The following is a 13334-nucleotide window of genomic DNA, read 5'->3' as shown; positions in this document are numbered from 1 at the left end:
TGCCCAGTAGTGGGATTGCTGGGTCCTATGGTAGTTCTATTTTTAGTTTTTTAAGGAACCTCCATACTGTTCTCCATACTGGCTGTTATCAATTTACATTCTCACCAACAGTGCAAGAGGGTTCCCTTTTCTCCAAACCCTCTCCAGCATTTATTGTTTCTAGATTTTTTGATGATGGCCATTCTGACCAGCATCAGATGATACCTCACTGTAGTTTTGATTTGCATTTCTCTAATGATTAAGGATGTGGAGCATTCTTTCATGTGTTTGTTGGCAATCTGTATATCTTCTTTGGAGAAATGTCTATTTAGGTCTTCTGCCCATTTTTGGATTGGGTTGTTTGTTGTTTTGATATTGAGTTGCATGAGTTGCTTGTAAATTTTGGAGATTAATCCTTTGTTAGCGCTTCATTTGCAAATATTTTCTCCCATTCTGAGGGTTGTCTTTTCGTCTTGTTTATGGTTTCCTTTGCTGTGCAAAATCTTTTAAGTTTCATTAGGGCCCATTTGTTTATTTTTGTTTTTATTTCCATTTCTCTAGGAGGTGGGTCAAAAAGGATCTTGCTATGATTTATGTCATAGAGTGTTCTGCCTATGTTTTCCTCTAAGAGTTTGATAGTGTCTGGACTTACATTTAGGTCTTTAATCCATTTTCAGTTTATTTTTATGTATGATGTTACGGAGTGTTCTAATTTCATTCTTTTACATATAGCTGTCCAGTTTTCCCAGCACCACTTATTGAAGAGACTGTCTTTTCTCCACCGTATATTCTTGCCTCCTTTATCAAAGATACGGTGACCATATGTGTGTGGGTTTATCTCTGGGCTTTCTATCCTGTTCCATTGATCTATATTTCTGTTTTTGTGCCCATACTATATTGTCTTGATTATTGTAGCTTTGTAGTATAGTCTGAAGTCAGGGAGCCTGATTCCTCCAGCTCTGTTTTTCTTTCTCAAGATCGCTTTGGCTATTCGGGGTCTTTTGTGTTTCCATACAAATTGTGAAATTTTTTGTTCAAGTTCTGTGAAAAATGCCAGTGGTAGTTTGATAGGGATTGCATTGAATCTGTAGATTGCTTTGGGTAGTAGAGTCATTTTCACAATGTTGATTCTTCCAATCCAAGAACATGGTATATCTCTCCATCTATTTGTATCATCTTTAATTTCTTTCATCAGTGTCTTATAATTTTCTGCATACAGGTCTTCTGTCTCCTTAGGTAGGTTTATTCCTAGATATTTTATTCTTTTTGTTGCAATGGTAAATGGGAGTGTTTTCTTAATTTCACTTTCAGATTTTTCATCATTAGTGTATAGGAATGCAAGAGATTTCTGTGTATTAATTTTGTATCCTGCTACTTTACCAAATTCATTGATTAGCTCTAGTAGTTTTCTGGTAGCATCTTTAGGATTCTCTATGTATAGTATCATGTCATCTGCAAACAGTGACAGCTTTACTTCTTCTTTTCCGATTTGGATTCCTTTTATTTCTTTTTCTTCTCTGATTGCTGTGGCTAAAGCTTCCAAAACTATGTTGAATAAGAGTGGTGAGAGTGGGCAACCTTGTCTTCTTCCTGATCTTAGTGGAAATGGTTTCAGTTTTTCACCATTGAGGACGATGTTGGCTGTGGGTTTGTCATATATGGCCTTTATTATGTTGAGGCAAGTTCCCTCTATGCCTACTCTCTGGAGGGTTTTTATCATAAAAGGGTGTTGAATTTTGTCAAAAGCTTTCTCTGCATCTATTGAGATGATCATATGATTTTTCTCCTTCAATTTGTTAATATGGTGTATCACGTTGATTGATTTGCGTATATTGAAGAATCCTTGCATTCCTGGGATAAACCCCACTTGATCATGGTGTATGATCCTTTTAATGTGCTGTTGGATTCTGTTTGCTAGTATTTTGTTGAGGATTTTCATATCTATGTTCATCAGTGATATTGGCCTGTAGTTTTCTTTCTTTATGACATCTTTGTCTGATTTTGGTATCAGGGTGATGGTGGTCTCGTAGAATGAGTTTGGGAGTGTTCCTCTCTCTGCTATATTTTGGAAGAGTTTGAGAAGGATAGGTGTTAGCTTTTCTTATGATGCTGTTTATGTGGCGTGTCCAACACGGGCAAATCCACAGAGGCAGAAATTAGATTAGTGGTACTTAGGGGTTGGGGAGAGGGGGAGAATGGAGAGGGACTGCTGATGGGTGTGGAGTTTCTTTCTGGGGTGTTGAAAATGTTCTGTGATGAGACTGGTTGATGGTCACGCAACTCTGAATGCACGAGAACCCACTGAACTGTATACTCGAAATGGGTGAATTTTATGTGATCTCAAATATATCTCAACAAAGCTGTAAAATATTTTTAAAAATTTAAGTAACCAATAAAGAATTCCTTTTCTGCCTTCCCTCCCAAAGATACAGAGTTTCTCAGTCTTGTTATCAGGCTAGTTTTATTTTCTGCTTTTCAGTACAAAATCAGAAGCAAAGGAGAGCATTTATATAGATGGCAGGTAACCAAACACCATGAAAGCAACGAGAAGCAGCAATAAAGGATGAGATGAAAGCCAAATCTGTTCCCCCACCAAATCCTGATGCTCAGGATGAAACGTTTCCATGTGGCTAAGGGCTCTCCCCATGTCGTCCTCAGAACGGACGGGCTACTCTTCATCTGCTTCTCCAGAGCACGCCAGCCGCCCTTTGACCACTGTATTTTGTGGGTTATCACAGAAGCCACATCTACAGAAGACCACCTTCATAGACGGCTACTTTGTGACAAAAAGTGGTTCACAAACTTCCAAAGACTTTCCGCACCAGTTTCTGCTTTCCTTGAACAAAGGAGATCACTGTAACTCTTTCTAAAAAAACAAAAAATCTCTCCAGTTTTTACCGGGTGATTTTTTACAGTATTTTACAGTCATGGTTTCCTTTCCAAGAGCCTTTAAAGAATTATCAGAGAAGGAGAACGTCAGATCAGAACAAGTCACTTCATCAACCTGGGTCTACACCTTCTTACCTGTACACAGAAGGGCGACCCAGAATTAACTCTAAGAATATTCAGTCTCAAAGGGATCAGTCAGCCTCTGTCTATGGAAATTTTTTTTTCTTTTTTGCTGTGCTGTGTAGCATGCGGGAATCTTAGCTCCCTGACCAGGGAGCGAACCCATGCCCCTTGCAGTGGAAGCACAGAGTCTTAACAACTGGACCGCCAGGAAAGTCCCAGCCTGTGTCTACGAATCATGGAAACAGAACTACATGCAGAAGCAGAGTTCCAGGAAACTTTAGGAAGACTTTAATTTCTTGAAATTTTAACAGAGTAATCCTCTAGTATTAAGTTAATTAAAAAAATCAGACACAGTTCCTCTGCAAACCTTCTCTGAGCAGTTGTGGGAGGCAAACAAGATGCAAAGAGACTTCCTGGTCTCTTGTATTCAGCTATGCTGATTTCATGGAAAAACTCTAGCATGATCTGCTTATTACATCACTGTGGGCAAGTTAACAACAGAGCCAGATGACAGGCCAAATGATGAATCTTAGCCTCAAGGACAAAAGATTGTTTAGGAAATTTCTGGACAGTGGGAACTGATTTTGGGGAATGGGGAAAAAAAAACAGGTGGACAACAGCTCTCATCTAACCCAGCCGATAGTCACCTTTAAACAAACTGCCAGTTTTTCAGAAGGCAGGTGAGAATACAGTGTCTCATTTCTTTGTGGGTCTTGAAATTCCCACTAAAGCAATTCCTATCCAGTCCTAATTTCTCTAGGGCACTAATTGCGGTCACCACAGAGCACTCCTACACAACCACACATCTGCATAGGCTGAGACCAGCGCTGGCCAGAGGTGGGCATGGGTCCATGAGCTCTGTGTACATAACAGGGGGAGTTCTGGTGACCAGCTAAGCAGAGATTCCAAATGGAGCCACAGGAATAAGGGAAATTGATGTGGAACTGACAACAGTGAGCAGCAAACAAAACCCATAAACCCATGAGAACTGATCAAGTAAGCCAGCCCCACACTTTGGAAGCAGACACAAGAGCGGGGTGAGGTTTATGAAGACACATGCCAACCCCCTGTGATCACGGAACGTACAAGATCAGTGAGAGAAGCTGAGGACCTCAGACACGGGTCCAAAGAGAGCTTCTTTCTGGTTTCCAAGTACCCAATCCTTTGATTTGGGGAACCTCCCAAACTGTCTTAAAGCTTACAGCCAAACTAGTCTGTTTTCCAATAGCTTACTTACAAGAGATATTACTAGGGACATAAGTAATCATTTAGTATCTTATTAATTACATGCAATTTCCTTCATCCCCAGCTTGAGCTATAAAGCATGTAACAGCATTAGGGGCTGCATTTATACATTATTGTGGCGCCACCCGATACCACAACTGGAATTACAGTTTGCCAAACAAATAAGCAGGCTTACCAATTTTCTGATTAAAAATCTTGTCGAAAGTGATTTCATGTCTCTCCTCGAGATACTTCTGCATCACACTCCGGATACTAAAAGAGAAGAGTGACATGTTTTTAACAATGACAGCCTCCATCCCTAGAATGGAAGATACATGGATGTCTTCATTCAAGGATATTGGCTTGATGAACTTGATTTTGGTATTCATTTCACAATGTATGTGTATATCACATCATCACATTGTATACTTTAAATATAAATAATTTCATTTGTCAGTTATACCTCAATAAAAAATATGCCCGAAAAAAGGATACTGGCTTGACGAGAGATGCCTCTTACTGACACCCACGATTGCATAAACAGCTGACTAAATTTAAAGCTGGAAACACCACAGCTCCAGCTAGTACCCTCTTCCCATGACTCAGGGCCAACCTTACATGTAGAGACTTGACTATGAAAAATAACTTAAGGACTTTGGGGAAGCTTTCCCTCAACACCACCACTTTACAAAAATATTAAAAGTGTACACACTCACAACAAATTCTGCTAATTGATGAATGAGTTTCTTTCTAAAGCAAAAGCAAATGTTTCCTGGATATACTAATATTCAAAAAATCACACGTCTATACATCTATGATAAACCACGATAAAACATAATTAGAAGGAAGATTTCACTTACACCAGAATAAGGAACATCAAATGCCTTGAAATAAATCTTTCAAAATATGTGCAGGAATGTTACAGGGAAAAATTACAAACTGTACTGAGAGACAGTAAAGAAGATCTTAATACGTGGAAAGATAGACCACAGTTAGGAATGGAAAGATTTAATACTGCAGAAACTCAAAGTCTACCCAGATTCATCTATAAACTCAATACAATTCCCATCAATATTCCAATAGGATTTTTCATACAACACGGAAACATAAGCTCTTTATAAAGTGTATGCAAAACAACACAGGCTCAAGAATAGCCGAGACATTTCTGAAGAAAAAGAATGATGATAAAAGGGCTTATTTTGAAGCTAAAGTAATTAAGACAGGATAAACAAATTGACCAAGGAAATGGAACAGAAAGCATATAAACTGACCCACACATACATGGAACCTTGATACATAATAGAAGTGGCAAAGCAGAAAAATGGAGAAAGGAGGGATTATTCAATAAGTGAACCCCCAAAGCGATTATCCAAATGGAAAAAGTAGAAATTAAATCTCTATCATCCACTGATGGGCAACAATTTGGCATTATCCCTTTCTTTTTTTTTTTTTTTTTTTTTTTACTTTTTGAAACTAACTGAGGTATAATTTACATGTAATTAAATGCATATTTAAGTGTACTGTTAAATGAGTTTTTCACATATAATACTCTTCTAATCAAGATATCAAATATTTCTATCACCCCAAAAGATGCTCCTTTGCAATCAATCTCCCCAAATTCTAGGATCTAAGCAACTACTGATCTCCTTTCTGTTAATAAAGACGATTTGCGGGGCTTCCCTGGTGGCGCAGTGGTTGAGAGTCTGCCTGCCGATGCAGGGGACACGGGTTTAAGCCCTGGTCCGGGAAGATCCCACATGCCATGGAGCGGCTGGGCCTGTGAGCCATGGCCGCTGAGCCTGCGTGTCCGGAGCCTGTGCTCCGCAATGGGAGAGGCCACAGCAGTGAGAGGCCTGCGTATCGCAACAACAACAAAAAAAAGATGACTTGCTGTAGTTCTAGAATTTTATATAAATAATACAATATGTCATCTTTTGTGTCTGGTTTCTTTCCCTTGGCATAAACAAGCTTCATCCATATTGTTGTGTGCATAAGTATTCAGTTCCTTCTTATTGCCAAGTAGTATGTCATTGTATGAATATTCTACCATTTGTCTATCTGTTCATCTGTTGATAGACATTTGGGTTGTTTCCAGTTTGGGGCTATTACAAATAAAGCTGCTTTAAACATCTGTGTATACGTCTTTTTATGGGCATGTGTTTTCATTTTTCATGGGTAAATACCTAGAAGTGAAACTGTTGGTCATATGGTGAGTTATATTGAACATTATGAGAAACTGCTGAACCATATTCAAAACTGGGTGTAGGATTTTACATTCCCACCAACAATATATGATAGTTCCAGTTGCCAATATTTCGGTTGTCAATATTTTTACTTCTAGCCACTCTGTTGGGTGTGTAGTAGTATTTTGATTTGTACTTTAATTTGCATGTCCCTAATAATATTTTCTCCCACTCTGCACCTTGCCTCTTCATTTCCTTCATGAAGTCCTTCTAAAAGAACAAGTGTTTAGTTAATGAGTTCCAATGTGCTGATTATTTCTTTGGTAGACGGTCTATGCTAAGAAATCTCTCACATCCCAAGGTCATGAAGATTTTAACCTATATTTTCCCTTAGAAATTTTAAAGTTTAGATTTTATGTTTAGGTCTAAGATCCATTTGTTATTTTTGTGTACGATGCAAGGTAAGAACCTAGGTTCTTTTTCTCTTTATAATACCTAATCGTTCTGGTATCATTTGTTGAAAAAACTATCCCTTCTCCATTGAATTTTCTTGGCATCTTTGTTGATTCAACACTAAATATGTGTAGGTCTATCTTTGGACTATCCTGTTGCATTGTTCTATATGTCTATCCTTACAAAAATACTGTATTATCTTGATTGCTTTAGGCTTAGTAAGTCTTAAAATCAGGAGGTTTAGTAACCTAAGCATTCCAACTTTGTTTTATTGCTTTTGGTTTTGTTTTTTTGTTTTTTGGCTATCCTAGGTTCACTGTATGTAAGTTTTATAAATCAACATGGACATTTCTTCCCAGAAAAAGCCTGCTGAGGCTTTGATGGGGATTTTGTTGAATCTACAGATCAATTTGGGGGAAATTAACCTCAATAATACTAAGTGTACTATGCATAAATACGACATATTTCTCCATTTATCTAAGCTTCTATAATTTCTCTTATTACTATTTCATAGCTTTCAGTGTAGAAGTCTTGTTCTTTTCTTAGAATAGCTTTCTCTGGTTTTGGTATCAAGATAATATGATTCATAAAATGAGAGGAGAATTATTCCTTTATTTAATTTTTCTGAAAGAGTTCGTGTAAGACAGTATTCATTCTTCAAATGTTTGATAGAACTCATCAGTGAAGCCATCTGAACCTGGAATTTTCTTTGTGGGAAGGTTTTAAATTACAAATTCCATTTCTTTCATAGATATAGGGCTATTCATATTTTCTATTCCTTCTTGTACTGGTAACTTTTATCTTTTAAGGAATTTGTCCAATTCATCCAATTTGTCAAATTACTGAAATTTGATATTTCTTTATTACCCTTTTAATGTCCGTAAGATTTAGTGACAGTTCTTCATTCATTCTTTATACTGTTAAACTGTGTTTTCCTTTAGTTTTCCCTTGATCAATCTAGGCAGACGTTTATCAACTGTACTGATCTTTAGTTTTTGTTTCATTCATTTTCTTCTATTATTTATATTTTTTATATTTCATTGATTTCCACTCTTTGTTATTTAAATGCTTACAACTTACTGTGGGATTAATTTGCTACTTTTCTAATTTCTTAAAAAGTCAGATCACTGAATTTAAACATTTCTAATATAATCATTTAAAGTTATAAAATTTCCTCTGGGCATTGACTTAACTGTACCTCACAGATATTAATAGTCTGTTTTCATGTTCATTCAATTCAAATTATTGTCTAATTTCTCTTGATATTTTTTTTCCTTGAACTGTAAGTTATTTATAACTGAGTTGATTCATTTCCAGATATATGGAGATTTCCAGATATCCTTCTGTTATTGAATTTTGGTTTAATTCTGCTCTTCAAAAAGCACTGGAGAGGGCTTCCCTGGTGGCGCAGTGGTTGAGAGTCCGCCTGCCGATGCACGGGACACGGGTTCATGCCCCGGTCCGGGAGGATCCCACATGCCGCAGAGCGGCTAGGCCCGTGAGCCATGGCCGCTGAGCCTGTGTGTCTGGAGCCTGTGCTCCGCAACGGGAGAGGCCACAACAGTGAGAGGCCCACGTACCGCAAAAAAAAAAAAAGCACTGGAGAGAATTAAAAGACAAGCCACAGACTGAGAGGAAATGCTGGCAAATCATATATCTGATTGAGGAATTGTATCCAGCATATATAAAGGATTTTCAAAGTTGAAGAATAACAAAACAAAAAACCCTCTTAAAAAAATGGGCAAATCATGCATACAGACAATTCACCAAAGAAGATATATGGATGGCAAAGAAGCATATGAAGAGATTCTCAACAACGTTAGTCATTAGGAAAAGGCAAATTAAAATCACAATGAGATATTACTACACACCTATTAGAGTAGCTAAAATTTGAAAAGACTGACCGTATCACACATTGGCAAAGACATGGAATAACCCGAATTCTCATACACTGCAAGTGGGAATGTAAAACGAAACAAACACTTTGGAAAACAATTGGGCAGTTTCATAATAAGTTAAACACAAACCACTATAAAATCCCATCAATTCCACTTCTAGGTATTTACCCCAGGGAAATGAAAGCATACACCCATACAAAGACTTGTACATGAATGTTCTCAGCAGCTTTGTGATGATCAATAACTGGAAACAACCCAAGTGCCCCCAATAGGTGAACAAATGGATAAATATGAGTGGATATCCATATAATGTAATAATATTCAACAATGAAAAGGAATAAATTATTGATATAACATGGGTGGATCTCAAAAAAATTATTCTGGGTAAAAGGAGCCAGATTTAAAAAAAAAAAAGAGGGGCTTCCCTGGTGGCGCAGTGGTTGAGAATCTGCCTGCCAGTGCAGGGGACACGGGTTCGAGCCCTGGTCCGGGAAGATCCCACATGCTGCGGAGCAACTGGGTCCATGAGCCACAACTACTGAGCCTGCGCGTCTGGAGCCTGTGCTCCACAGCAAGGGAGGCCGCGATAGTGAGAGGCCCGCGCACCGCGATGAAGAATGGTCCCCGCTTGCCACAACTAGGGGAAGCCCTCGCACAGAAACAAAGACCCGACACAGCCAAAATAAATACATTAATTGATAAACTCCTACCCCCAACATCTTAAAAAAAAAAAAAAGAGTACATATTGTTTGATAACAAAGAGGCAGAATCAAACTTTTGGAAATGATATATACAGTAAAATTAAAAATATATGTATTGATATTTGGTCTCTGTCCTGCTTCTTGGCACAGAGCTCCTAAAACCGGTGGAATTTCCTGAGTGACAGGAATGTCTTATTCATAAGGAGCCCTTTTCACCCATACTTGAGTTTATGCTAATGAGGTGACTTGGAAAACCCCTAGATAACTTCAGGATAGGACTGATTGCCAGAGGAACCAACCATGTGATTAGATGATTGGAACTTTCAGCCTTACTACTTGATTTCCAGGAGGCTAGAGACTTAGTTCAATTACTAACAGCCAATGATTTAATCAATGGAGCCTGTGTAATGAAACTTGAATAAGAACTCTAGAACGATGAGGTCTGGAGAGCTTCCAGGTTGATGAACTCGTCAGTATGCTGGGAGGGTGGCACTCCTGGAGAGGGTGTGGAAGCTCTGCACTCCACTCCTTCCCATGAGTCCTTGACCTACGTAACAACCACTTTGCAGTTCCTGAGTTGTACCCTTTACAGTAAAACTAATCATAGGCGTAGGACTTTCTTGAGTTCTGTGAGTTGTTCTAGTGAAATCTCAAACCTAAGAAGAAGGTCGTGGGAACCCCAAAATGTGTAGTCAGTTAGGTAGAAATGCAGGTGGACCTTAGACACATGTTGCAGCTGGCATCTGGGGGCAGTCTTGAAATATGTGTAGTTTATTTTACATGAATTACATCAATAAAGCTGGAGATTTTATTATTATTATCATCATCATACCACAAGGATGCAATCAGCAAAATCCTGGGTGTGGGAAACTCTACACAACAGATGACCCAGTTTCTTCAACAAAAAATTTCAAGAGGGAAAATGATAGGGAACCTATAGTTCAAAAAAAGACTTAAAAGAAATAACAATCAGGTGTAACATACAAACCTTATTTAAAACTCAATTCAAGTAAAAAAAATGTCTTGTAAAAAAATTGAAATGTGAATACAGATTGAATATTTTATGATATTAAGCAAGTATCACTTTTTTAGCAGTAGCAATGTGTTATGCTTATGTTGGGTATTTTAGGAGCTCTTATCGTTTAGAAATACAGAAATATTTACAGATGAAATGATATATATCATGTCTAGGTATGCTTCAAAACAACCTAAAGGAAACAATGTATGGATGAAACAAGATTGGTTATGTGTTGATTATTGATAAAGCTGAGTGGTGGCGACAAATTTATTGTATGATTCTCTCCTGTACATGTTTGAAATTTTCATTACAGAAAGTTTAAAAAAATCAAAAAATGGCCTCCAGATTCCTGGACCATTACTTTACACACCTCTTCATCAAAATGAGCATGTATACTTACTATGTATAATACTATACTGATTGGAGGCACAATGGTTTTTTAAAAATTTAATACCAACTGATTGGTGATATACCAACCCTACCTGTCATGACCTATGGGGGTTCTGCTACATAAATGCAAGGTAAGTATAATAAATACTGTATCATAATTTAAAATTTTTTTCTACTACTAAAGTAGTTTAAAGAGCAGATATCTGCTCTCTACTGGCCAAAGGATGACTATGGATACCTCCCATTATTACAAGTCTCTATATTCTATGTGAAGTTTAATTCTGTTCTATTCTGATGTCCAAAGTAAAATGCGTCTAAACAAATATTTCAAATAATATGTGACACATCACCTAAAAAAAACAGCTCATGCATAAGGTAGTTGTGAAGCTCAAGCAAGATGGCTTTGTTAGAAGCACTGCCCAAATAAGAGCTGTTATCGTTACGACCGTCAAGAAACCCAAAAGGCAGGCTTTTTTTAAGATAGGATAACTAAGCAATCATAACAAGATTCAACTCCCCCAAAAGGAAACTGCTTTCTTTCATACTGTCAGCTCTTCCCAAGGTTCCTCGGTTCACCAGATCTTTGGCAGAAAAGTCTTGTATGCAATTTGCATAGCATTAAACAACAGCGCATGAGATGATCTATATTCAGGAGACCACAACCCAATTAAGCTAAATGTGAATTCCTTTGTGTTTTTTCCTCCAATATTTTGACAATCCACATCCTGTTTTTAATGCCTTTTCTTTTGCAATATATTACCTAATATTAAAGTGCCACTAAACATAATTGAATTTCACTGGCAAAACAAACAAACCAAAAAAACCACACCATCAATACAAAAGTTACCCCTGAATAGATACAATATGAAGGATGAACAAAGTTATGGGTTCATCAAGTTTACCTAATCAGAGTTACTAAAACTTTGTGATCTAAACCGTCCCTTCAAATTGGTTACAATAATCATTTTTTAATCCATTTATCTTTCTCTCAAAATACGTTTGCATCAGCAACAATAGAGAAGCAGCTTCACTTAATGGCTACCTTGCTGTCTGTGTGGAATAAGCATCAGAGGATGGGAAAACTGGAGCCAAGGAGAGTCCGTAGGAGGGCCGGGAGCATCCTCCTTGTTCCTAAGCGCCATTTTTCATGGAGTTATCTCATTTAAAAGATCCCAAGGCATAGCAGCACTATTTACAATAGCCAAGACATGGAAACAACCTAAAGTTCCATCAAAAGATGAATGGGTAAAGAAGATGTGGTATATATATATATACAATGGAATATCACTCAGCCATAAAAAAGAATGAAATAATGCCATTTGCAGAAACATGGATGGACCTAGAGATGATCATACTAAGAGAAGTAAGTCAGACAGAGAGAGGCAAATACCATATGATACCACTTATAGGTGGAATCTAAAATATGACACAAATGAACTTATCTACAAAACAGAAACAGACTCACAGACATAGAGAACAGACTTGTGGTTGCCAAGGGGGAAGGGGAGAGGGGGAGGGATGGACTGGGAGTTTGGGATTAGCAGATGCAAGCTATTATATAGAGAATGGATAAACAACAAGATCCTACTGTATAGCACAGGGAACTAGACTCAATATACTGCGATAAACCATAATGGAAAAGAATATGAAAAAGAATGCATATATATGTATAACTGAATCACTTTTCTGTACAGCAGAAATTAACACAACATTGTAAATCAACTATACTTCAATAAAATAAATTTTTTTAAAAAGATCCCAAGGGCCTCACATTTTGCCCAATGTCCAAACTCCCTGGCACGTTATGGGGAGCATTTCCAAAGAGGCCCCAGGCTACCTCATCAACCATATCTTCCCTCTATCCTCACACGGTAGCCACGCAGGATTTCTTCACTGCTCTGTAATTCCGTAAAAATGCCATTCCCACTAATGCCTCTCCTCATGTGAAAACCTGCTCAGCCTCCAGGATCCAGGTCAGGGTCACTGGCCTTCGCCAACCCCTGCAGAGGCAAGCCCTCTTACTTCGGTTTCCACTGCATGTCAGATGGCACCATTGTATCATTTCCCACAATGTATTGTAAACATACACACCTCCGTATCCATCCCCTGTTCACTTAATCACTCATTCATTCAAGATAGGAAGTGTCTCCTTTCCACAAGCCAGGCACTGTGCATGACAATCAGAATACACAGTGGGTCCACCCGGTCTCTGCCCTGAAGGGGGCCATATCTAGAGGGGTGACAGTGGAGTAAACAGGGAGTCCCAATGCAGTGTCACAGGTACGTGTCAACAGGGGCAATCACAGGGGCTTACAGAGTCTAGTGCAACACAGCCGAACTCCAGATCCCAAGGGGCCCCTGGCAAAGATGAGGTGACAGAGAAAGCAACGGGACCACTCGTGCAGCATCTGATAAGCCATGCCAGCCTGCACTGAATAATTGAAGGAAACGGACAAAGGACGGCAGCAGGTTAAAA

The 13334-nt window shown here is 38.3% G+C and overlaps 1 protein-coding gene across 3 annotated transcripts in view; it reads right to left on the bottom strand.

The window, feature by feature from the left end:
- The window catches only part of GRK3 (G protein-coupled receptor kinase 3), a 125724-nt gene that overhangs the window by 97464 nt on the left and 14926 nt on the right, over positions 1 to 13334 (bottom strand). For all 3 annotated transcript variants that reach the window (XM_082641515.1, XM_082641516.1, XM_082641517.1), the window contains exon 2: positions 4412 to 4488. In XM_082641515.1, the coding sequence (XP_082497641.1) occupies positions 4412 to 4488 (77 nt within the window). The remainder of the gene's footprint in view (positions 1 to 4411; positions 4489 to 13334) is intronic.

Source organism: Mesoplodon mirus (assembly GCF_964341445.2).
Source record: "Mesoplodon mirus genome assembly, chromosome: 13".
Taxonomy (NCBI): domain Eukaryota; kingdom Metazoa; phylum Chordata; class Mammalia; order Artiodactyla; family Ziphiidae; genus Mesoplodon; species Mesoplodon mirus.
Note: the sequence above shows the minus strand (reverse complement) of the source record. Positions and strands in the feature narration are given on the sequence as shown.